Source organism: Furipterus horrens, unplaced genomic scaffold (genome assembly GCF_987537825.1).
Source record: "Furipterus horrens unplaced genomic scaffold, mFurHor1.1.pri manual_scaffold_1, whole genome shotgun sequence".
Taxonomy (NCBI): domain Eukaryota; kingdom Metazoa; phylum Chordata; class Mammalia; order Chiroptera; family Furipteridae; genus Furipterus; species Furipterus horrens.
This window is the reverse complement of record NW_028327171.1, coordinates 96645526-96668580: the sequence shown is the minus strand read 5'-3', so window position 1 is coordinate 96668580 and position 23055 is coordinate 96645526. Positions and strand designations below refer to the sequence as shown.

The following is a 23055-nucleotide window of genomic DNA, read 5'->3' as shown; positions in this document are numbered from 1 at the left end:
TCTCCTCATTTGGCAACCTCCCTGTGTTTGTTTCTATTTATTAGATAGAGCTGCTATATCTTCCAGGCTTGATAGAGTGGCTTCATGTAGTAGGTGTTCTGTAAGGTCTAGTGGCATAGCCTCCTAGGTCATCCAAGCTGGGCACTTGAGGTGTGCCCCCTGTGTAGACTGTGTATACCCTCTTCTCATAGTTGAGATTGATTGCTGTTGGCATGTCAGTGGGATGGATTTACCCCAATCAGCTGCAAGGACTGGCTGAGACTACCAACTTTTGATCACCATGGAGGATCAGCTGTGCAGGGGCCCTCCTACAGAGTAGGGGCTCTAGTGCCCACTGAGTCTGTCTCTTGAGTGTGTCATTTGTGGAGGTGATTGGCTGATGGTGATTCAACTTGATCTGAAGCTGTCCACTGGGTGTGCTGGCTCTGGGGCCTTCTGGGAGGTGCAGACCAAGGTTAGCCACCACCTGTGTTCTGCCTGGGGCTACCCAACATGAGATATTAAGCAATCTGCAGATGGTTGCTACTTTTGCTGGTCTTGGAGGTGCCCAGGAGTGGCCTGCTGCTGCTAATGCCGGGCCTGGGGTTATTTAGTGAGAGGTATAGGGCATACTGAAGCCAGATGCTGCTTATTTCAGAGATTTTAAGAAAATGTAAAGCATGAGCAAAAACAGGATATTTATATGGAAAAACCACTGAAAACAGCTCAGGTAAAGCCCTAAGTTGAGGGGGGGCAGCACTCAGGGAATCACCAGTACAGGGCAAACAGTGTGAGCCAGCTTGATAGAGTCTCAGATATGGGCACCTGCCTGCTGGCTCTGTGGAGGGAGGGCTCATCAAAGGCACAAGGACCTTTGCCAGCACTTCTATCTGGGATAAAGTTGCCCCTCCCCACTTTCACTCTGATGCAAAGCGTTCAGTTCCTCCCTATATGTCCCTGGTACCTCTCAAGCTGCTGCGCCAGGGCTGGCACTCAGAGGGAGTGAGTTTGAGTAAGTTCATCCACAGGCCCTTTAAGAGGAACTGCCTAGGACTTCAGAAGCTCTTCATCTCCTTTAGCCTCAGTCCTCACTAGTATTCACAGTCAGAAGTTATGGAGACTTCTCTTCCTGGTACTGGAACCCTAGGCTGGGGACCTGGTTTGGGACTGGGACACCTCGCTCCTCAGGGGGGACCTTTCCTGCCAAGATACTCCTCCCAATTTTTATCCACCGTATGTGGGTATGGGACCAGCCCATTCCACATCTCTGCTCCTCCTCCTAGTCTCCATGAGATGTCTTTAATTCTCTAATTGAGGACTTCCATTAAGCCAGATTTCAGGAGGTTCTGAATTATGGTTGTTCTATAGTAGCTTAGTTGTAATTTTGATGTGGTTGTGGAAGGAGGCAAGTACCGCATTTACCTATGATGCCATCTTGACTGGAAGTTCCTGAATTCTTCTAATGGGAATATTAGACAAGGATAAGCAAACAAACTAAAAAAGTATGGTAAATAGGTAACTAGAAATAAGGTAGCTGAAACAATATAATAAGTGTAAATAGTTTAAACTAACAAATATTGAGTAAAATGATAAAATTCTTATACTGGTAAAAAACAAAACCAAGTAAGACAACAAAAGGGCAAGGTTCAAATCCATCAGAGAGTTCTGCATGTTGTCTTTCAGAAAAAGTTTAAAATAAAAATATGTAGCTTTTTAACTTCTTAAAAATTATTTATTGGAAGAAAGAGGCAGATAAAGGGATAAATATCCATAATATAAAGAACTTTAGTATATTACCAAAAATTTACCTAACTCAAATAAAAAGAAAAAAGCTAGGCAAAGTACATGAATAGTCAAGTCAAGTCACTGAGGGGGAAAGGGAATTCTGTAGAAAATAGAAAAGGATTTATGGCATAATTATATAATTGCTTATGAATTACATATGATTCTTCCTGATACAGATTAACCATCTAGAGAACACCCACACTTACATAATAGTAATTAAATTTGGCCACCTTTGATATCTTGCCATCATTTGGTCTTATACAAACCATTGATTTACATTAATTTTTTTTGTTTGTTTTGAAGCTATGTTTGTTAAGGTAGGAGGATAGAATGCATTTTACCAAACAATTTGTTTTCTTGCCAATCTAAAAATATTTAGACATATTCCATCTGCACTCTCAACTGGGCCCCACAAATGTTAGAGGTCAGCCTGATGAAGGTAGAAAAATAATAAAAGGATATCATAGTAAGCCTGTGTATATTTTATGAAAGATAATATTTACAGAGCCTTCTTTGTACATCTACCAGTACAGCAATGGTTAAATGGTGTAATAATTTCCTATTGCTGCTGTAACAAAGTACCACAAACTTAGTGGCTTTATAGCAAAACAAATTTACCATCTTACAGTTCTGGAGGTCAGAAGTCCAAAAAAACTTTAACTGGGCTAAAATCACGGTATTGGCAAGGCTGTGTTCCTTCTAGAAGCTCTAGAGGAGAAATTTCTTCCTGGCCTTTTCCAGCTTCTAGAGGCAGCCTGCATTCCTTCATTTACGGTTCCTTCTACCTTCAAAGCCCAAGATGTAGCTAGCATCTTTCAGCTCTCTCTCTGTCTCTGACTCTTCTCTTTCCCTCTTTCCTTTACAAGGACACTTGTGATTATATTGGGCCCACCCAGATAATCCTATTTCAATGTTATTGACTTAATCATATTTGTCAAATCCCCTTTTCCATATAAGGTATCATATTCACTATTCTAAATGTTAGGATGTGTATATCTTTTGGGGGGGGCATTATTATGGCTACCACAAATGGAGTACGGGAATGGGAAGGTGGGTGGAAATTAGAGCCCTAGAAAGAATATTTTCACTTTTTAAAAACATAATTTTGTGCTACTGTTTAAATTGTTTTTGTCAAGAAGGCATTACTTTTATAATAACTATTTACAAATATATTTTTGTTACAGAAACAGGGGTGTTCCAAAAAACCCCAGAGTTTGCGGCTGGGGGATGGGGAAAAGGAAGCAGCTTTTAGAATGCCTCCACATGACTGAGGCTGGTGGCTAGTGTCTTTTTTTATGCAAAATGGCTTTAATGCATCCAAAGCCTCAGGTAGATGGGAGGGGACTTGGACCAGGGGATAGTGTGGAGAAAGCACATAGATCCTGCGTGAGGTTCTGTGAATGGTCAGAACTGGTTACCACACCCACTGCATCAGAGGATGTAGTCAGGGATTTAAAAATAAGCGGCAGACATTTTAGGCAGGCTGACTGTGGCAGACATTTTAGGCAGGCTGACTGTGTGGATTTAACTAAGGCTGAGGCTGACTATGTGCATTTGACTAAGATTAAGGCTGACTGGATTTGACTAAGGCTGAGGCTGACTATGAATTTAACTGGGACCGACGATGCAGTTTTAAGGAAGGGACATACCTTGCTGCTTTGAAAAGGAACAGACTGACCATGTGGATTACAAAAGGACTAACTATGCAGTTTACAAGGAGGCTGAGAATCCATAAGGTTCTGGATTAAAAGCTGGTGGAGCCAATAACACAGACGAGGGCTCCCCAATCAGAATTGAATAATTGAGAGCTACCGGTAAAGCTGAACTGCGTTTGGAAAGTAGGGAAAGGGTTTCTCTGACTTTTCTAAAACTAGCCTGGTTTGGTAGAGGGGAGGCAAGGATATGTGTTTATGGGTGTTTTAAAGAACGTAAGACGTAACAACAGAAATCCACAAATAACTAAATCTATATAACTGTTGAATAAACAATTCATTTTCTTTTCACTAAACTCTGGTATTGAGAGTTATAATTTTGGCGGCGGGCAATCAGGCCCCTAACTAAAGAGCCCGTGGTTTTGTTTTCAATTGAAGCAGCCCAGGGGTTCTGTAACATTTTGATCCCTCAGTAACTTAAGATTTTGAGAGAGAGAAAGAGAGAAATAGAGAGATAGAGAGAGAGAGACTGAGATTCGTTGTTCCACTTATTTATGAATTCATTGGTTGATTCTTACATGACTGGGGATCAAACCTACAACCTTGGCGTATCCCAAGCAACTGAGTTACCTGGCCAGGGCCCTCAGTCATCTTTTATTTCTTTTTGTAGAAAGAAAATTTTATATATCATGCATCTCTTTGCCTTGTAGAAGCATTATTTTGATAGTCTTTTAAAGTCATTTGTTTAAATAATCCAATTTAATAAAGATAGAAATTGGCATACAGTATATTGTCAGGGGTAGCCCTGCTCTGAGAAATCCCCCAGAGACTGCTGTGGGAACAGATAACTGGTTTATTGAGGGAACAAAGGAAGGCGGAAGGGGGTTAATGGGAAAGGCAATTCCCCGGACTGACTCAACAGCCTGTAGGAGCAAGGGAAATGGTGGCAGAAGGGGTGGGGGTAGCTCCCCTAGGAGCAAGGGAAACGGCAGTGGAGGGGGTGGGGGTAGCTCCCGGTCCTCCTCGTGGGCCCATGGAACAAGGGAATAGGGGAGGGTGATTCCCAGTCCTCCTCCTGGGCCATAGGAATCGCCATCGGCACTTCTGCAGGCACCTTTTTTATACAACTTTCGGTAAGGGGGAGTTTGCTTATTGACATATTCAGTAGGTCATTTACATCTCATTGCTTTCCCCCTCCCACACCAGCTTAGTTAACATATTGGGCTAAGTCCATTAGCATTTCCTCTGGGAAAGTTTCAGTCCATCAATGTATCTTTTGGGAAATGCTAAGTCCAGGGTCAGGTTGATTACCAAAGTCCAAAGTCCAGGTGTCCATGATCTGACATATATAAAGCATAATTGTGTTACCTAACATTTGGACTTGAATAAAGGAAAATCTTTTGGAAGTATAACGGTGGAATAAAAGACTATAAATAATACAAAAAAAAAAATTCTCGGGAAGTATTTTATCATGTCACTTCCAAAAAACTAGTTCCAGTCTAGGCATTGAGTCTTATTCATTAATACTGATATCCCAGGGGCCCAAGAGAGGATTTAAGTTATTTGCTTCCCAATGAACCTAAGACAAATATTAAATTAAATACCTGATAACATATTCATGGGAGGACTTAACTCTTTTAGCAGTAGTAATAGTTTATTTCCTTCTTTTTCTAATCCACTTACGTTACAGAAGGGGGATGTCCAAAAACCCCCAGAGCTTGCAGCTGGGGGATGGGGAGAAGGAAGCAGCTTTCAGGATGCCTTCACATGCCTGAGGCTAGGGGCTAGTGTCTTTGTTACACAAATGGTTTGGATGTTTCCAAGGCCTCAAGGAGATGGGAGGGGTCTTGGACCGGGGGATGGTATGGAAAAAGTACAAAGAGCCTGTGTGAGGTTCTGTGAACGGTCAGAACTGGGGACCATGCTGAGTGCGTCACAGGACTCAGTCAGGGATTTAAAAACAAGTGGCAGACATTTTAACAGGGACTGACCATGCTCCTTTGAAAGGAAGGTTCTCCACGCTGTTTTGAGAGGGGACTGACCATGCTGTTTTGAGAAGGGGTCTGACCATGGGATTTTGAGAAGTTCTACATGCGGATTACAAAGGAGGGTACACCATGCTGCTTTAAGAAGGAAAAACTCCATGCAGCTTACAAGGAGGCTGGGAATTCACGCTGTTCTGGATTGGAAGCTGGTGGGCACAGAAAGACCTTCCCAATCAGAATTGAATGATTGACAGCTACTGGTAAAGCTGAACTGTGTCTAGGAAGTAGGGAAACGTTATCTCTAACTTTTCTAAAACTGACCTGGTTTGGTAGGGGGAGGCTGAATTATGTGTTTGTGGGTGTTTTAAGGAACATAAGACTTAATGGCAGAAATCCTCAAATAATCTAAATCTATATAACTGTTAAATAAATGTTTTTCTTTTCACTAAACTCTGGTATTGAGAATTATAATTCTGGCGGCGGGCAATCGGGCCCCTAACTAAACAGCCTGTGGGTGCTAGATTTCAACTGGAGCAGCCCAGGGGTTCTGTAACACTTATATCAAGCAAACTAAGTTTAAGCAGTCATAAACACATTATTTTATAACTGATTATTTAATACATGTCAAATGAACAAAGACAAAAGCAGCCTACTCTTCACATCACTGCCCACGTCCCTTCTTTCAAAAGTATCTCCTAAGACATTGTAATGGTCGGAGTGTCCTTGTTAGGAATAAAGAAGCCACTGACTCTCACAGCAGTAGTGTTACAGAACCCCTGGGCTGTTCCAATTGAAAACAAACCCACAGGCTCTTTAGTTAGGGGTCCGATTGCCCGCCGCCAGAATTACAACTCTTAATACTTCAGTTGAGTGAAAAGAAAATTGTTTATTTAACAGTTACACATATCCTTGCCTCTCCCCTACCAAACCTAGCCAGTTTTAGGAAGGTCAGAAACACCGTTTCCCTACTTCCCAAACACAGTTCAGCTTTACCAGCAGCTGCCAATCATTCAATCTGATTGGGGAGGTCCTTTCTGTGCTGTGGTGCCCTTCAGCTCTCAATACAAAACCGCCGGGATTCTCAGCCTCCTTGCAAAGTGTCTTCTTTCTGTAAACCGCGTGGATCTCCTCTCCTCCAGAGCACCCCTGCGAACACCCGCCAGTGAGGGAGACAGTCCCAGAGCGCGTTGCCCCCCTAAAGTGTTCGCAGCTGCCTATATATCCCTGACTGCTTCCTCTGATGCAGTGGGTGTTGCCAATAGTTCTGACCATTCAAAGAACGTTACGTAGGCTCTGTGTGCTTTCCATACCATCCCCTGGTTCAAGACTCCTCCCATCCACCTGAGGCCTTGGAAGCATCCAAGCAATTTTGCATAATGAAAGACACCAGACACCAGCCTCAGGTGTGTGGAGGCATTCTGAAAGCTGCTTCCTTCTCCCCATCCCCCAGCGACAAACTCTGGGGATTTTTGGACTCCCCTGTTTCTGTAACAGTAGGAGATAACTAACAGGTGAATCATGGAAAAAGGGCAAGGAAATGACATTCCACAGCTCCTCACACATATTTATGGGATCAAAAGGAGAAAGATTGTTATCACCAAACAGAGAAATGGGAAGATGTAGCTAGATAACTTTGCAGATAAATTGGAGATAGACCTATAACTAGATTCGTCGGCAGCCGTCCGTCTCGAGAGACGATGGTGTAGCTTCTTAAGAGTCTATCTGCACCGCCGAGAATGGCTGTGCAGTCCGACTCGGGAGTGACACGGTATCTGTCCCCTCCCGTGTTGAATCGACATCTTGCGATGACGCTGGAGTGTCCTCTCCAGTGAAGCTGAAGCTACAGAGCCTGAGCAGGGTGATATGGAGGGTCTGCTGTTGCCCATGCAGCAGACCCCCCCTCTCTTCGCAGCTGAAGGGTCCAAGGGAAAGACGGAGTCAATACAGCTTGGCTTCAGGTGCGCCGCAGGAGTTGCCGGTGTTGACTACAACGTCAAACCGCCTTAGGGACTCCGGCTCCGGATTTTCTGTCGGGGTTTACTCCCTTAGCCTTTCTACTGAAGAGGTATGCCGCAAGGCAGCGGAGGTTTTTTGGAGTCAGAGTTTTCCTTCTCTGATGTACCCTGACTGGAAGATCGAACCAGCGACACTTAGCTCGCAGGCCGACGCTCAATCCACTGAGCTAAACCAGCCAGGGCCATATAACTAGATTACCCTTAGTTAATCACAATCTGAGTTAAGTAGTTAATTCCGTTAGATTGTGAACTCGGATTAACCAGTAATGGAGAAGCTGAGGAGGAGAGGGGCGGGGGAGCTAATCGCATCAGTATAAAATCAGTTTCTTTGTCTACTTTGCACACACATGCCCCTAGCTGGCTGTGTGTCTGACTCTGCAGACTCGTGAATAAATGCCTCATTTTGTGCTTAAGTCCTGTGTCCCAGTGTTTTATTGTGAGCATTTCTCACATCCTCAAGGCCTCTGGATGGAGGTGTCCTGTGATAGTGATAGTGTGAGTAACGCTCACAATAAAAACTGGGACACAGGACTTGAGCAGTAAAGCGAGGCCTTTATTCATGAGTCTGCAGAGCCGGGCGCACCCTCATAGCCAGGAGAATGTGCGCGCCAAGTATAGGCAAAGGAAACTGGTTTTATAGTCTTAGCTTCCCCACCCTGAAATTGCCACCCTAAAGTGATTATCTTTTCCACCCTGAAATTGCCACCCTAAAGTGATTATCTTCTCGTCGTCGTTGTCGTTGTCGGCAGCCGTCCGTCTCGAGAGACGATGGTGTAGCTTCTTAAGAGTCTATCTGCACCGCCGAGAATGGCTGTGCAGTCCGACTCGGGAGTGACACGGTATCTGTCTCCTCCCGTGTTGAATCGACATATTGCGATGACGCTGGAGTGTCCTCTCCAGTGAAGCTGAAGCTACAGAGCCTGGGCAGGGTGATATGGAGGGTCTGCTGTTGCCCATTATCTTCTCCACCCTAAAATTGCCACCCTAAAGTGATTATCTTCCTTGCCCTAAAGTGAGAGCGATTAGCTTCCCCGCCCTAAGGCAATTAGCTCCCCCTCCCCTCTCCTTCTTCCCCGTTTCTCCATTACTGGTTACTCCGGAGTTACAATCTAACACGGTTATCTAAATGCCCCTTCTGTGGTTTGTAGATATGCCAGTGCTGTCAACTCCCTTCTCAGAGGTCCTCTAATTACATTTGCCCTTTGTTACTAATGTCTTTCTACTGGTTTAGGAGTCACTGTGTCCTTGTTTCTAACAATAGTGACTTTTGAAGATAGATGCATGGCTGTTTGTATTCCCACTGCCATTGGTTCTGGGATTCTTCTTTTGAAGAATTAGGGTTTATAGATCAGCTTGTGATGCTAGCTCATTCCTGGTTCATTCTCCCCAAGGTTGCTACATCGCCAGCACAAATTCAGTTATGTTTTTTCATTCTTAGGACAAATTTGTTAGAAGCAAGGCACCACTTCTTACAGGTTTGATTGTTTTATCATGTTCAGCAAAGTAAATATAGAAAGAGTGAATTTAAAAAAAATCATATCTACTTCCTTTTCTCAGTTTAGACCATTGATCATCTAAATATTTTCAACAATCTCATAATTCTTTTTCTTTTCCAAAGGTGAAATAATTGTAATGGTATTCCTTAAAAAATTTCCGTAGACACACTTTCAAATCACTAAACCATCCAAAATCATTAGCAGCATATTAAATAAGTAAGGAGTATTAAAGCATACAAGAAAGAAAGACCACTAATAGGAAAATAGTCACAGAAACATAATTTAGATAGATATTAATGAAGCATAAACTATCTCAAGAAAAATATATTAATGTAGGACTTCTGACTTTAAAAATTCTGACATTTAATATATGGAACATCTGTGCTTTTATGGTTCATTAACGTAGTCAGTGTTACAAGTGACCAAAATAAACAAGGATTTTAATAGAACAGATGGAAGAAAGTTGTTACAAAATGGAGCAACTGCCAAATGCAAAAGTTCTTCAGCTTCTAGTATCTTTTTATATTTTGCTACTGTCCACAAGTTAAATGATATCATAATTTATTTTTAAACCATGCTTCAGAAATCATAACTTTTTCTAATCCAGAATAGTGGAGATTAATGAAATGATCAAGTTTAAAAAGTATTTTTAAAAGATTTGTTGATAGATTGTGAGAAATGAGGAAAAGTAAAGACTCAAAGAATGGGACTTCTATATCGGATAGAAATTTTGACCAACTCTCCCACTGAAGACAAGTAGAAAAGTATAAACAAACAAATAAATTAATTAATTAATTAATAAAATCTGCTGGAAGGTATCAGAGAACTTAAAAAAAATAATTTATTTGTTTGTTTGTTTATTTTTAGAGAGAGGGGAAAGGAGAAAGAGAGGGAGAGAAACATCACTTAGTGTGGTTGCCTCTCACTCGTGCCCCCAACTGGGGACCTGACATGCAACCTAGTCATGTGCCCTGACTGGGAATCGAACCAGTGACACTTGGCTCGAAGGCCGGCGCTCAGTCCACTGAGCCACAGCAGCCAGGGCTCCAGAGAACTTTTAAGGTAATGAAGAATTTACTGGCCTAGATTCAGAGAAAGAAAGAAATACAGATTGGTGAAGCTGGCTCTCAAAACTTCTTTAACTCTGGAGATATTTATTGATCTAGAAAAGCTGGCTTCAAGGTGAAGTAGTGTTCTTACAGTTTCTTGGGGTGGAGCCAAGGGGGAAGACGGAGGGGAAAAATAAAATCATTCTTTACATAGACTGCACTCTAACTTCCAGGCAGCTGTGGCCTAGGAAATCTGTTCTTAAAATTGAATTAAGATGATCCCAGATTGCTAAGGTTCACAGATTCCTGGCAGAAATAAATGAAAATCTTCTCTGGAGAAAGATAGAATCATAAAGGCCTCAAATTACGTCTATAGTTAGAAAAATGAAACACAATGCCTGGTACAAGAGAAAACCAGACTTCACTGAGAGAACCAATAGAAATAACAGATAATAGAGATTTACCCACAGCCACTTTAAAAATTGAAATTAGCAGACAGAGACTTTAAAATATTCTTTTTATGTTTAAAAAGACAAAAGACAAAGGCAAAAATTTTGATGGGACACTAGGAATTATAAAAATGACAAAGGAATCAAATAGACCTTCTAGAACAAATATATATACAGTAACTAAAAACTAAGTGGGAGAACTGAAGTTTGAACCCAGGAAGTTCAACTTCAGGGGTTATAGTCTGAACAGCTACTCTCAAAACTAGGAAAAAGTTGTAACATTCTTAAACTTCCAAATTTAATAAGAGTTTAACCAAAAACTACTTTCCAGTTACTTATTAAAAATACACATCACCTTATAAAAGAGAGACAGCATGATCAAATATGTAATTTAGGAATAAAAATTTTAAACCACTGATGTAATAAAACCATAATGATTTAACAGAACATTTGTCATTCCCTCAAAAAATGTCCACTGAAAATTGAATGAAATTGCAGACTGCTTCTGTAACTGACATGATTTTTGTTTCACATTCTTTTAGTAGAAAGTTACACAAAAACCATTTTATTAATTTGATACTGCCTGAGACATTTACGATGATTCCATTTGGCTATTTCTTTTTAAAATTTATTTCTTGACCAGTAATTAGAGAATTTTGAAGATCAGATGATATCTGTCTCTTTTCAGAATACTTTGCCTGCATGTTAGTTTTTAGCCAAGGTATATGACTTGGCTTTTCTTTCTTTTCAATTCATTTCTGTGTTTTCATGGACTTCCTCTTTCCAGTTGTCACTCATAGATGAAAATAACATAATTGCCTCTAAAGTAGTGTGTGTGTGCGTGTGTGTGTGTGTGTGTGTGTGTGTGTGTGTGTAGGGGTAGTTAAGGGTGGCGAGAGAACTTCCATTTGTTACCGAAGTTGCCAAAATCATCACAAAGATTCACAGGTGGGGATTTGGGGTGGTCTTGGCGGGTAATGAGGAGGCTCAAATACTGATTGAGAGGCTGGTCATAAGTTTGAAGGGAGAGAAAATGGGTGATGAGACTCCCAGCTGTCCTTCCCCTTTCTAATGTCACAGGAAAAGGGTTCATCTCTTGCCAACAATCCTACCCCTCCCCATGTGCAGTTTCTCTTTGCGGGGTCGGGTAGGGAGATTTTAGTAGAAGGTGTAGTGCGGATGGGCCCCAGGAGGGGGATGGATGCTGGAGTGGAAGTGGGGGTCCCCACTCTTAATGCAGAACTCCAATGTTAAATTTTCAACGAGATTCCTATTTATTAATTTGGTTTCTTGGGAATGAAACATAATTGGTTGACTGGAATACCACTGTACTTGAGACTGGAATTAGAGCAGCTCATTTTCTAGTGTTTATCCACATAGCAAATGCTGTGAAGTACTGCCTGACTCCCTTCAGTGAAGGACTTCATTGTTCCAGTGTTGTTGGCAGTTCAGAATGACTTTTATGGATTACCTCACCCAAGGTCATGTTCCTCCCATGACCTACATCAAATGACTGATAGATTTAGAAGTATTAAGATATGGCATTTCAGCTCAACAGAGGACATCTTCAAAGGGCAGTTCAAACTCCAGATCTCCCCATAGGGTCAGCCAAGCTTGTTGTGGGCCTACCTTAGAGTTTGACATCTCTCTCTAGTTTCTGTTTCTTCAATTCTATAAGAGATGATCCAAGGTTAATCCTTAATAACCATTTTTCACACTAAACTCCATTTCAAGGTTTGCTTCCCAGGGTACTCAACCTATGACAATGTACTTCAGATTTCTCTGGAATGAGGCATGACTCTATCTTCCATTCATTAATGTATCTATTTATCTGCCTGCCTATCCATCCATCCATCCATCCACCCGTCCATCCACCAGTCCACTCACTTATCTCTTTACTGTTTTTATTAAACTATTTTGGGATCTCAGAAAATATATTATTCTTTTTTTCATAATATTTCTTCAGGTTATAATATCTATACTATCCATCAGGAATCCATTTGTTATGTTTACCTAGTTTCCAAAAGATATAAATAAATGTACAATGTTTAGCATGTCAGCATACTTTGTGATCAAATTCTCAAAGTGCAACTATTACTGAATTTGCTAAGTGAATTTATGAAAACACTAGCTTTGTTTTCACCAAATTATCTCCAGGGGGCAGCAGAGAATGCTTTTAAGGCAAATGTGATTAGAGAAGCACAGTTTCTTTTTCTTCTCTCTGCCTCTCTCTCTCTTCAAAATAGACAAACTATGAAATTGTAAGAGTGCCCAACTGGAAAAAAAGAGTGAATGAATAGATGAGTAGATTTAGGAGGGATGAGGAGTGTGAGTATGCATGTGTGTGCACACTATAGAAAGCAACACACCTAAGAGAGTTCATAGAAGTTAAAAATGACAAGGCAAGTAGCTGCTGGTCCACTTTTGCAAAGATACACATCCAGAAAATTTAGCTAAGGACTTAGAGGCAGATAAGTACTTGAGTTCTAGCCAGTCAAGACTCAAATTCAGGAGGTTAAAGAGCAGGCAATGGAGGAGAGGTCAATAATAAAAGGCCATCAGCATCTGTGCTGTAAGTATTCAAGATCCTTGCAAAGCTTCTACGTAAAGGGGAGCTTTGTAACTGGTTTGAGGTGTGGCTAAGTCTGAATCTGATGTTGGAGACAAAGAAATATACCTGAACGAAAAAGTGTACTTCAAAAACATTTATAGGCAGATAATTTTTAAGTAAATCAATTGTGTAAATTTGGAGGCATTATGTCTTAAAGCAGCTCTAGCTTACTAAAAAGCTCACTAAAACTTGCCAAGCCTTTTTGTTTTGGCCACCACAACATTAATCAGCTATAACATTGTTCTGTTAATCTTTCATGTGCACTGGTTCTTAATTGGTATTATTGAAGAGGAGTTGAAAGACTGGTGGAATAAAAGTTTTGGAGTTCTGATTTGAGCTGTACCCTTTTCTTGATCTTGTCCTGCTCTTCTGCTCTGTTTTTTGGGTCTGGCGCCCAAGGGGCACAGCTAAGGAAAATCTGGGTCCTTTTGATTTTTTTAGAGACATGCATTTACTAGACAAGCAATCTTTTATTTTATTATATGGACTTTCATGGCATATCTTGGTGAATGGTTATGCTAATAAACACTTGGTTCCCTTATTGTTCTTCCAAACACCCGCTCTCCTTAAGAAGTAAAGGTAGGAGTTGAAAGGTTAGGGGTGGGGGGAGGAGATAAAGGAGGTGGGGCGTAAGTTTCATCCTGCTGAATCTACTTTGAGAATTCTATGGTTTTTGACACCACACATTTGATTCGTAAACTGCTGATTGCAGGTTGTGGTCTGACTTGAGATGAGTGTATGGGGAGTACGTATGTCTATGAAAGTTGTTGCCTGAAATTTCAAGTGAGAGGAATTGAGTGAAAAGAACACAGGGCTAGCAAACATGAAATGTGAGTTTTACTCCCAGCTGGTCACCAAGTCACTTTGAGACATGAAGCAGACCATACAGCCCTTCTGTGCTTTAGTTTTGGTTGTCATTGAATAGGCATTAAAATAAATGATCATCAGGAAGTTTTGATGACATAAGAAAATGCTCATGTAAGTATAATATACATGGAAAAAACAAAACAACAACCAGGTTACTGACTCGATTAAGAAACTTGCCTAATATCAAACTAGTAATTGCCCAGCAGACTTAACACTAGGTCTATCTGTTATCAAAACTGATGGTCTTACCAGTTATGAAACTTACCATCATTGTGGTGGAAACCAGAACATTATATTTCAAATGACATTTCATCACTGCTTTTCTGACACCTCGTACAATTTTAGACAGAAGAGAAGTTGTTTTTGGTATAGTTCACCATTGTCACATAGCTCCTATTTTCAAGTGCTACATGCCCTCAAGCTCCTGATTTCACTGTGTTAAACAAATTGAGTCACTGAAAGGAAATCTGGAGAAGAGGAAGTGGGGGAAATATATATAGCTTGCTGTTTGGCAAGAGGAAAGATAAAACTGCTAACTTCAAACAAAAAAAAAAATGCATGTTGTTTAGTCTTTTTCCTGTTTGCAATGTTTTCTTCCCCTTCCTGAAAAGTTTTCCTTTGGGGTAGGAAATTCTTAGCACGGAGAGAATTTCTTTCTTCCCAATCATAATCTAAATGCACATGAACTAGCACATTAAGGCAGAGGTTTTTTTGTTGTTGTTTTTGTTTTTTGTAAGTCTCAATTACAGCCCTGTGACAACTAAAGATGAGTGTTTATTTGTAATTTGGTTCAAATGATCAGTCTAGCTCTTCAAAAATGAAAATGAATGGAAATAAATACAAAATTGTAATAGAGTAATGTCCCTCCATCTCTCCATCAAGAGTCTATGACCTAACCCCCAAAACTTGTAAATAGGCAAACTTACATGGGAAGAGGGAATTTTCAGATGTGATTAAGTTAAGGATTTTGAGATAGGGAGATTATCCTGGATTATCTGGGTGGTCCAATATAATCACAAGGGTCTTTATAGGAGGGAGGTAAGAGGGTTATAATTAGAGAATGTAACATGGGAACAGGGGATGGGAATGATGCAGCTACAAGCCAAGGAACACTGGTGGCCTCTGGAAGCTGGAAAAGTCAATGAACAGATTCTCTCCATGTGTCCAGAAAGAATATAGCCCTGCCAACACTTTGATTTTAGCCCAGTAAGATCCATTGTGAACTTCTGACTGCTAGAATTATAAGATTCATTTTTGTTGTTTTAAGTTACTCAGTTTATGGTAATTTGTTACAGTAGCAACAGGAAAGTAATACACTTATGATGCATCTAGATTTGTAAATATTATAGACAGTAAGTTCACCCAAGAATTTTCAAGGAAACATATTTTATTACAACCTTTCTTACTGAGGCTGTCTACCTCTTCAACCTGGAGAAAGCTTTTAAAAGGCATCATGACTGGGAAGTTTAAAGGGTTGGACCAAAAATGGACACGTAATGTGTTTTGCTCTTTAATCCAAGTTTAGACAAACTCGTTTATCTTGGGCATGTTCAATGCCCTACTGTAAAATTTATGTGTATAGCAGAAGTGAGAGGAGGACCAATGAGCTGAAAGATAATTGATCTGCTTCCTCCGTCTTTGCTTCACTGCCTCGTACAGGAAATCTAGTGCTGTGTCAAGTTCCAGAGAAGAGTTTCTTCTCTTCCAAGAGTTTCTTCAGTCTACCACACACAGCATTGAAGGAAGGGACCAGGAGAGCAGCACTGTCCCACTGCTGATGGGGTAGGAGGACTTGGCACAGAGAAGGTGACCACAGAGAGCCCCACCATGTCCACAGCTCCTTTCATCCCTGTGTGGAGGAGAAGGACTGAGTGAAGGGCAGGAAATCAGAGGACAGAAATGCCCTGCTCTTGGAGACCTTCTGACCTACAGCTACTATTGCTATCCATTGTCTTCGTAGTGGCTGGTAAGCTTGAATCATCTTTGAAAGAATGACAGGAGAGTGACTGGTGAGAAACCTGGTCTCAGCTCTTCCCTAGCTGTCTTTGCCTTTCTTATAGAGCAATACAAGATAAACACAGTCATAGATATGGGGGATGGGGTTACTCCCAGATTTGTTTCACTTTATTATACCTCTTTTCCTCTTTGTCATAGTTATTTTACTTTGTATCCTACTACAGTATATTCATCTCGATGATTTGCCTCACTGCCCACTTCCTTATTTCCGCTCCCCCTTTTTTGAACAAGGTAGAATAAATTAAATAATTTCTAGTAGCAATCCAAGTCATCTGAATTCTCTTTATCTTCTTTTCCCTTTCAAAAAAAATTAAGTAATAATCCCAACTCATTTAGGTCCATATTGTTAACCGTATAAATTAGGAAAGTTTGTTATTTTTTAACAATTTCTATGACCAGGTGCTTTTAAAAATGTAAGACACTCAAAGTCTGGTATGTCTGTATTTAGTTTTAAGAAGCGTAGGCTGTAGTGTCGCTGGTTCAATTTCCCAGTCAGTGCACATGACTAGGTTGCATGTCAGGTCCCCAGTTGGGGGTGTGGGTGAGAGGCAACCACACAGTGATGTTTCTCTCCCTCTCTTTATCCTTTCCCCTCTTCCTAAAAACAAACAAACAAACAAACAAACAAATTATAAAACAAAAAAACAAAAAAAAAAGAAGTGTAGGCTGTAAAGACTTTTTTTACAACAAGGAGGGTAGCGGGGAGGATAAATGGTTATGGACAGAGACTTGACTTGGGGTGGTAGAATTGTGCATTGGGACCTGTATAATTTTATTAACCAGTGTCACCCCAATAACTTCAATAAAAAAAAGAAAAAAATGAAATTTTCTGTGCTAGAGGACATACTCTTCAATGTCTAGGTTCCTGTAGGTATTGTAGAGAACTTAGGACTATGTGGGGGTGTCCTGGTTTCACTATAGAGGGTTGGTAGGAGTTGATGTGGGAGGGAGTTTTCAGGTTTCACTTTTAGTAAAAAGTGGAGCAGTGGCAAGGAAACAATGTAGCTGGTTTTAACGTATATAATTTGATAATTAAAAGAAGAAAAGGTATTTTTTTCTCATATGATTGACTTAAGACTATTGCCTATCCTCCAGCACAAACATCTGTTTCCACATGATAATCTTCCTGGTGAACAACACAAAATAACCACATTGTACTACTGTACCTTTCTGTGGAGAATTTTCACACACTTTTTTCCCTTTGATCTGCACAGCAACCCAGTGAAATAGGCACAGAAGACATTTCTCCATTTTACAAAATTAGAAACAGAGGCTTAGAGAAGAGAAATGATTTGTCCAACGTTACTATTATGTGGTCAAGTCACACCTGGGAACATCTATAGGCATCACTAAACATTTGAATAGGGAATTTTCCTCAATATTTAGCCATTATAATTTTCATTAAAGAACACCACTATTTATAACACCACTGGAAAAAAAAAAAGTTAAGCCAATATTGGTTATAAACTTAGTGGAATATTTACTCATAAAAAAATTCAGGAATCTGAATCTTTCAATAGTTAAGATTTTGCTGGAGAAAGCTTGTAGAGAAATCTGTGTAGGACCAAACTTGGCAGTGAAGTCATTTCTGTCATGTTGCACTATGACTTGGGTGAAGGAAAAAAATCAAGATTAAAACACTTATATACATACATCTATATATTCAATAATAGTGTGATAATTTTGCATGGTGCTGGATGGCTACTACACTAAGTGTGGTAAACACATTGTAAGATATATAAATGCCAAATCATTAGTTTTAGTACACCTGAACCTAATATAATATTGTATGTCAACTGTACATTAAATAAATGAATATTTTATTCCCCCTAAATGATTAAAACATAATTGATAATTTTGAATTTTAATGGTTTAAAGGTTTGAATTTTAAAACTATTTCTAAACACAACTTGGGGATACTACATATATCAAATATATTCTGTCTGTGCTTATACAGTATTCCCTCACTTACCGCGGGTATTAAATTCTAGACACTGCCCCCGCGATAAGTGAAAACCCGTGAAGTAGGAACCTTACATTTATTTTAGTATTTATATATATTTTAAGGCTTTATAAACCCTTCCCACACACTTATAAACCATTCCCAGTCCCTTATTAATTTTTCCCACTCGCTTATTAACCTTTTCCACACTTTTATAAACACTACTTATGTTCTTAAACATATTCTATACTCTTAAACCTATGTAACTTTAACAACATATGTATACAGTACCACAAATCCCGTGATATAGTGAAAAATCCACGATAAATAATTAAATATAATTGCTGTAGTCCCTCTCTATATCGCGGTTCACTTATTGCGGCCTCATTGTATCGCAGGGTTTTTAAAAATATTATATTTATAGTGTTTATAAAAGTGTGGAAAGTGTTAATAAGGGAGTGGGAAAGGTTAATAAGGGACTGGGAACGGTTTATAAGTGTATGGGAAGGGTTTATAAAGCCTTAAAATATATATAAATATTAAAATAAATGTAAGGTTCCTCTTGGCGGATTTTCACCTATCGCGGGGGGAGGGTCTAGAACGTAATACCCACAATAAGTGAGGGAATACTGTACTGTATAATTATAAATTTATCAAAATGTTTAGAATCAAGATACAGGAAAGCAAATTATATGCAGTGATGTGGCATGATAAATTTACCATGAACTAATTTAGAATAAATTAGAAGCAAGCCACTGGGGAATGAATGTGTCTTTATTACTAGTACTGCTTTGTTATTAATACTGCCAAACATAAATAACTCACTTTAATATACGAGATAAATTCACAAAGGAGCAAAGGAGCTAATGACTTTAATGTAAAGCGTAGCATTTAAAAAATCTATTTACTTTTATCGTTACTTATTTGTTTATAAATTCAAGCAATGTGGTAGCTGGTAGACAAAGTTTGTTCAGAATTCTGAGGGGAAAGATTTAAACATCTAAGTGGTCCCGTGTGGAGCAAACTCCCACATCTGTGTCTGGTTTCCTTTGTATTCCCTTTACCCCGCACCACTTCTTCCTCCTTATGTTAACCAATTATCTTTTAGTTCTTCCTGTGTTCAAATTATATTTTGCTGTCCCAATTAATATGACTCTACCTTTTATATAAGTCACTGATGCTGAGATTATGAATTACTGAAAAGGAATTCTCCACTTTTTTAATGCCTTGGGCTAATTTTGACCATTTATCATTATGTTCCACTAGGGGGCAGGCAGTAACAAGAAGAGGAGATAAAATCAAAACAGGGCTCTTGGGTAGTTTCAGCAGGTTTGAAAAAGATGAAACAAGAGATTAAAAGCAATTGCAAAAAGGAAGGGGTTTGTCCTCATTAATTTCAATTCTATCTTTCTTTTCTAGTTTGTGATAGTTATGAATTCAAATATACTAATTTTAGGTGTATTTTCTTTAAACATCCATGTTTAAACAATTAATAAATTAATGAAAAGTCATTGTTAACACTGAGTGTGTAAGGAGTATCTGTGTGTCTGTGAATAGTGCCTAAAAGTTATTAGCAATCTAAATTATGGAAATCAAGCTAAGATGACAATTTAAGAGAACATTTTAAATATCAGTCAGTCTTGAAATTGTCTATGAATTTGGTAAAAATTTAAAGATAGGAGAAATTATAGTGAGGTGGAGTTGTCAAAGGCTTTATGGAGGAGATGGGTCTTGAGCTGGGTCTTGAATAATAGGTTTGGATTGATGGGGAAAGGCAGAGATACAAAAAGGGAGCAGCGGATGTGCAGCATGAACAAAGGCAAGGTGGGTTGGGGAGAGAAGGAACTTTCACCTGATGGAATGGAGATTGTGTGCTTATATAATCATAGGAAAGAAGGCTGAATTTTAGAGGTCCTTGATAGCCAAACAGAAAATTTGATAATGTGCAGTAAGCATTGAGAAGCCATCTGTTGTTTTGTAAACAGGAAAATAATAAAATAAAGCAGTATTTTTAGAGGGTAACATGGCAGCTATATCTTGTTCAGTAAGAGTGGCACTTAGTAAAAGATTTTTTTTTTCCAGTAGGAGCCAAGAGCTCATACTCTTGGGTTTCCATTTTAGAAAGTCCTGTGATTCCACGACAAGATATTGGTGACTGAGAAGGGAAGTTTCTTTGCAGAGGAAGATGTTAAATTCAGTACAGGGAAGGAGGAGAACGAGGAGAAAATTTTTTATAGATACCTGGAAATGTAACAGAATCCCGGATTTGTGAATCATGGAGTGGAGGATTCCACAAACAGAATCCCCATAGACACAAATGTAGTAGTATAGACACTAGATATTTTTGTGTTTGGGTCCTAAGAGCAATAATTATCTCTTTCCTCTCAATAACAGAGAGCAAGATCTGAGTAGAGAAGGGAAGGGAGTTTTTAACCTTTAATAAGAAGAGAAAAACTTCTAAAATTGAGGAGTAAGATGAGAAGTTAGATACAAGGGTGCTAATAGGTTGAGAATAGAAATACAGAGATGAGACAGCTCAACAGTAGATAACTTGCCTCCTAATAAGGTCATGAGTATTTTAATTAATGGTGCTAGTTAATAAAATAATTCAGTTGCCATCTGGTTTTATGTTGTATCTGAAAAATCAATCTGCATAGTGACTAAAATTCAGTAACCACTGATACACTTTTCCTCCTTTTTATCACTGACATACGTTTGATAATTTCTGCCTGGGATTAAGGAGAAGATTTGTGGTTAAGAAATAGCTTTGGATGTTGTAACAAAACTCACGTAAGAGTCACAATCAGTTAAATTAGTTCCAGGAAGAAATAACACTGTTCATGCATGAATGCTGAGCAAACGATTTAGAAGTTTCCTTAGCTAGAGTTTATATGCCTTGTCAACCCCCCAAAACTGGAAACAATCTTAAGAACAAAATTCTATTTGTGTTTAAGGAAAGCAATATAGAAGAGACCCAGAAACAGTACTGGAAGGTTTTAGAAGCAAACCATTTTATTTAAAAATATCGGTTCCTTTGAGTTGTTGATGTTGTAGCAGGCTCTCCCAAATCAGAATTTGAGATAGAGTTTTCAGTAGAGAATGCTTATTAGGGAGGACAGTGGAAGAAACACCTGGAAGAAAGGGCAAATTTGCAGAGAGAGAAGTCAATCTGCAGTCTCAACCTTTGACAACCTCTTCTAATCCCCACGGGCTGTGGAGTTAGAATGGTCTTAGAGAGGCCCTGCATTGAATCAACCTGGCTGGGCATTTATACCTTCTTCTCAATCAGTCATTGAATGTGAGAAGCCCTTAGAAGGGTTTGATTTTGGGCAAAATAATTGAGTTAATCTCTGAAGATGCTGAGAACTGAAGGCTGTCTGCCAATAGTTCCCCTATTAGTAACAGCAAAAAGTCATTCCTTAAAGGAGATTCTGAGGGCATATACTATGCCCACCATAGATACTTTTTCCACGCTCTCCATTCCTTCCTGAATTTCTGCATTTGTCTGGTATTATTTCCCTTCAGCCTAAATAATTTCTTTTATCATTATTAGTAGTGTAGGCCTGCTAATGAGGAACTCTTTTAGTTTTCTTTTATCTAAATATGCCTCATTCTTGAAGCATATTCTTGCTGGGTATTGACTTTATTTTCCAGCACCTTAAAAATCTTTTTTCATCATTTCTGATGAGAAATCAGCAGACACTCAAATTATTGTTTCTCTGAATACAATCTGTCATTTTTCTCTGGCTGCTTTCAAGATTTTCTCTTTATTGCTATTTCTTTGCACATATTAAGTGTTTTATGTATGGTTATTTTCATGTTTATCCTGATTTGGGATTACTGAAATTCTTGAATTGTAAATTTATGCTTTTAAGACAATTTTGGGAAATTTTCAATCACTGTTTCTTCAAATATACATATTTTCTGCCAACTTTGTCTCTCTTCTTCTAGGACTCAAATTGCTTAGATGTTTAAAGAAATTTTGCTACTTCATCACTAGTCCCAGTGGCTACTACATTTTTAAATATCTTTTTCTCTTTTCTTCAGACTGAATAATTTCTGTTGATATATTTTAAGTTTGCCAATTATTTCCAGTCTCACCTCCATTCATCTGTAAGGCCCATCAGGGCATATTTTATTTTAAATATTGTATTTAAAATTTTAGAATTTCCACTTATTTTTTAACTAAGTTATTTTCCTGTTTTTTTAAAATTCATTGTAAACATGTTTTTTAAGTATATTTTATTGATTGTGATATTACAGTTCTTATGATTTTCCCCCCGTTGCTCAGTACCCCCTTCCCTCCAGCAATCCCACCCCCTTTAGTTCATGTCCATGGATCATGCATATAAACTCCTTTGCTTCTCCATTTTTTAATACCCCCCTGTCAATTTTGTTCCTACCAGTTATGCTTCTTAATTTCTGCATCATTTCCCCATTTTCCCCTTCCCCTTCTCAGCTGATAACCCTCCAACTGATTTTGATTTGGTTGGTTATACTGTCTCTTGCACATTGAGATTGCCTGTATAATATTATTAAATGTCTTTTTGCTTTTTGAATTTTGTTCATGCATTGAATGTTTAGGTGTTTTTCACTTCCTCAATAAAATCTCAATCCTCTTTCCCCCAATTCTGCAATTCTTATATATGTCTTTGTTGGCTTTAAAGCTATGTCATGAGATGTAATTCTAACTACTAGCTGTGTCATCTTTAAGAACTTGCTTACTCTCTTTAGACAGTAATTTCCTCATTTGTGAAGTGAAGGAAGTGTATGAAACTATTGAGAAATATAGAGTTTTCAGGAAAGGAAAAGTCTAGAAACCTTTAAATTAATCCTTTCATTTTATACATGAACAAATAAGGCCTTGGAGTGTTCAAGGAATTACTAAAGATATCACCAAAATTTTTAGTGGATGAGCTGAGCTTGAAACTTCTTCATAGCATCAAAAATAACAGGGAAAAGAAATGTGGCAAGTATATGTGGAAAAATCTATGATTTTTTGGATGTGATGCTTTTGACATGCAGCAAGCATTGGAATGGAAAGAAATAGCAGCTATAGGGTTGAGATTCTTGTTTAGGAAAAACAAGTCAGTCAAATGTGGTTCAGTTCTGTTAGTTAATAAGTAAGGAAGTGTCTATCATGTTTCAGACACTACTTCATGCTAAGGATACTTGAACAAGACAGACAGAGATTTGCTCTCATGGATCT

General features: G+C 39.0%; 1 protein-coding gene across 2 annotated transcripts in view; it reads left to right on the top strand.

Moving 5' to 3' along the window:
- The first annotated feature begins 15552 nt into the window (after positions 1–15552).
- Positions 15553–23055, top strand: part of CD200R1 (CD200 receptor 1) — a 53753-nt gene continuing 46250 nt past the window's right edge. For both annotated transcript variants that reach the window (XM_090263781.1, XM_090263720.1), the window contains exon 1: positions 15553–15854. In XM_090263781.1, coding sequence (XP_090119907.1) covers positions 15788–15854 — 67 coding nt within the window. In that variant the 5' untranslated portion in view covers positions 15553–15787. The remainder of the gene's footprint in view (positions 15855–23055) is intronic.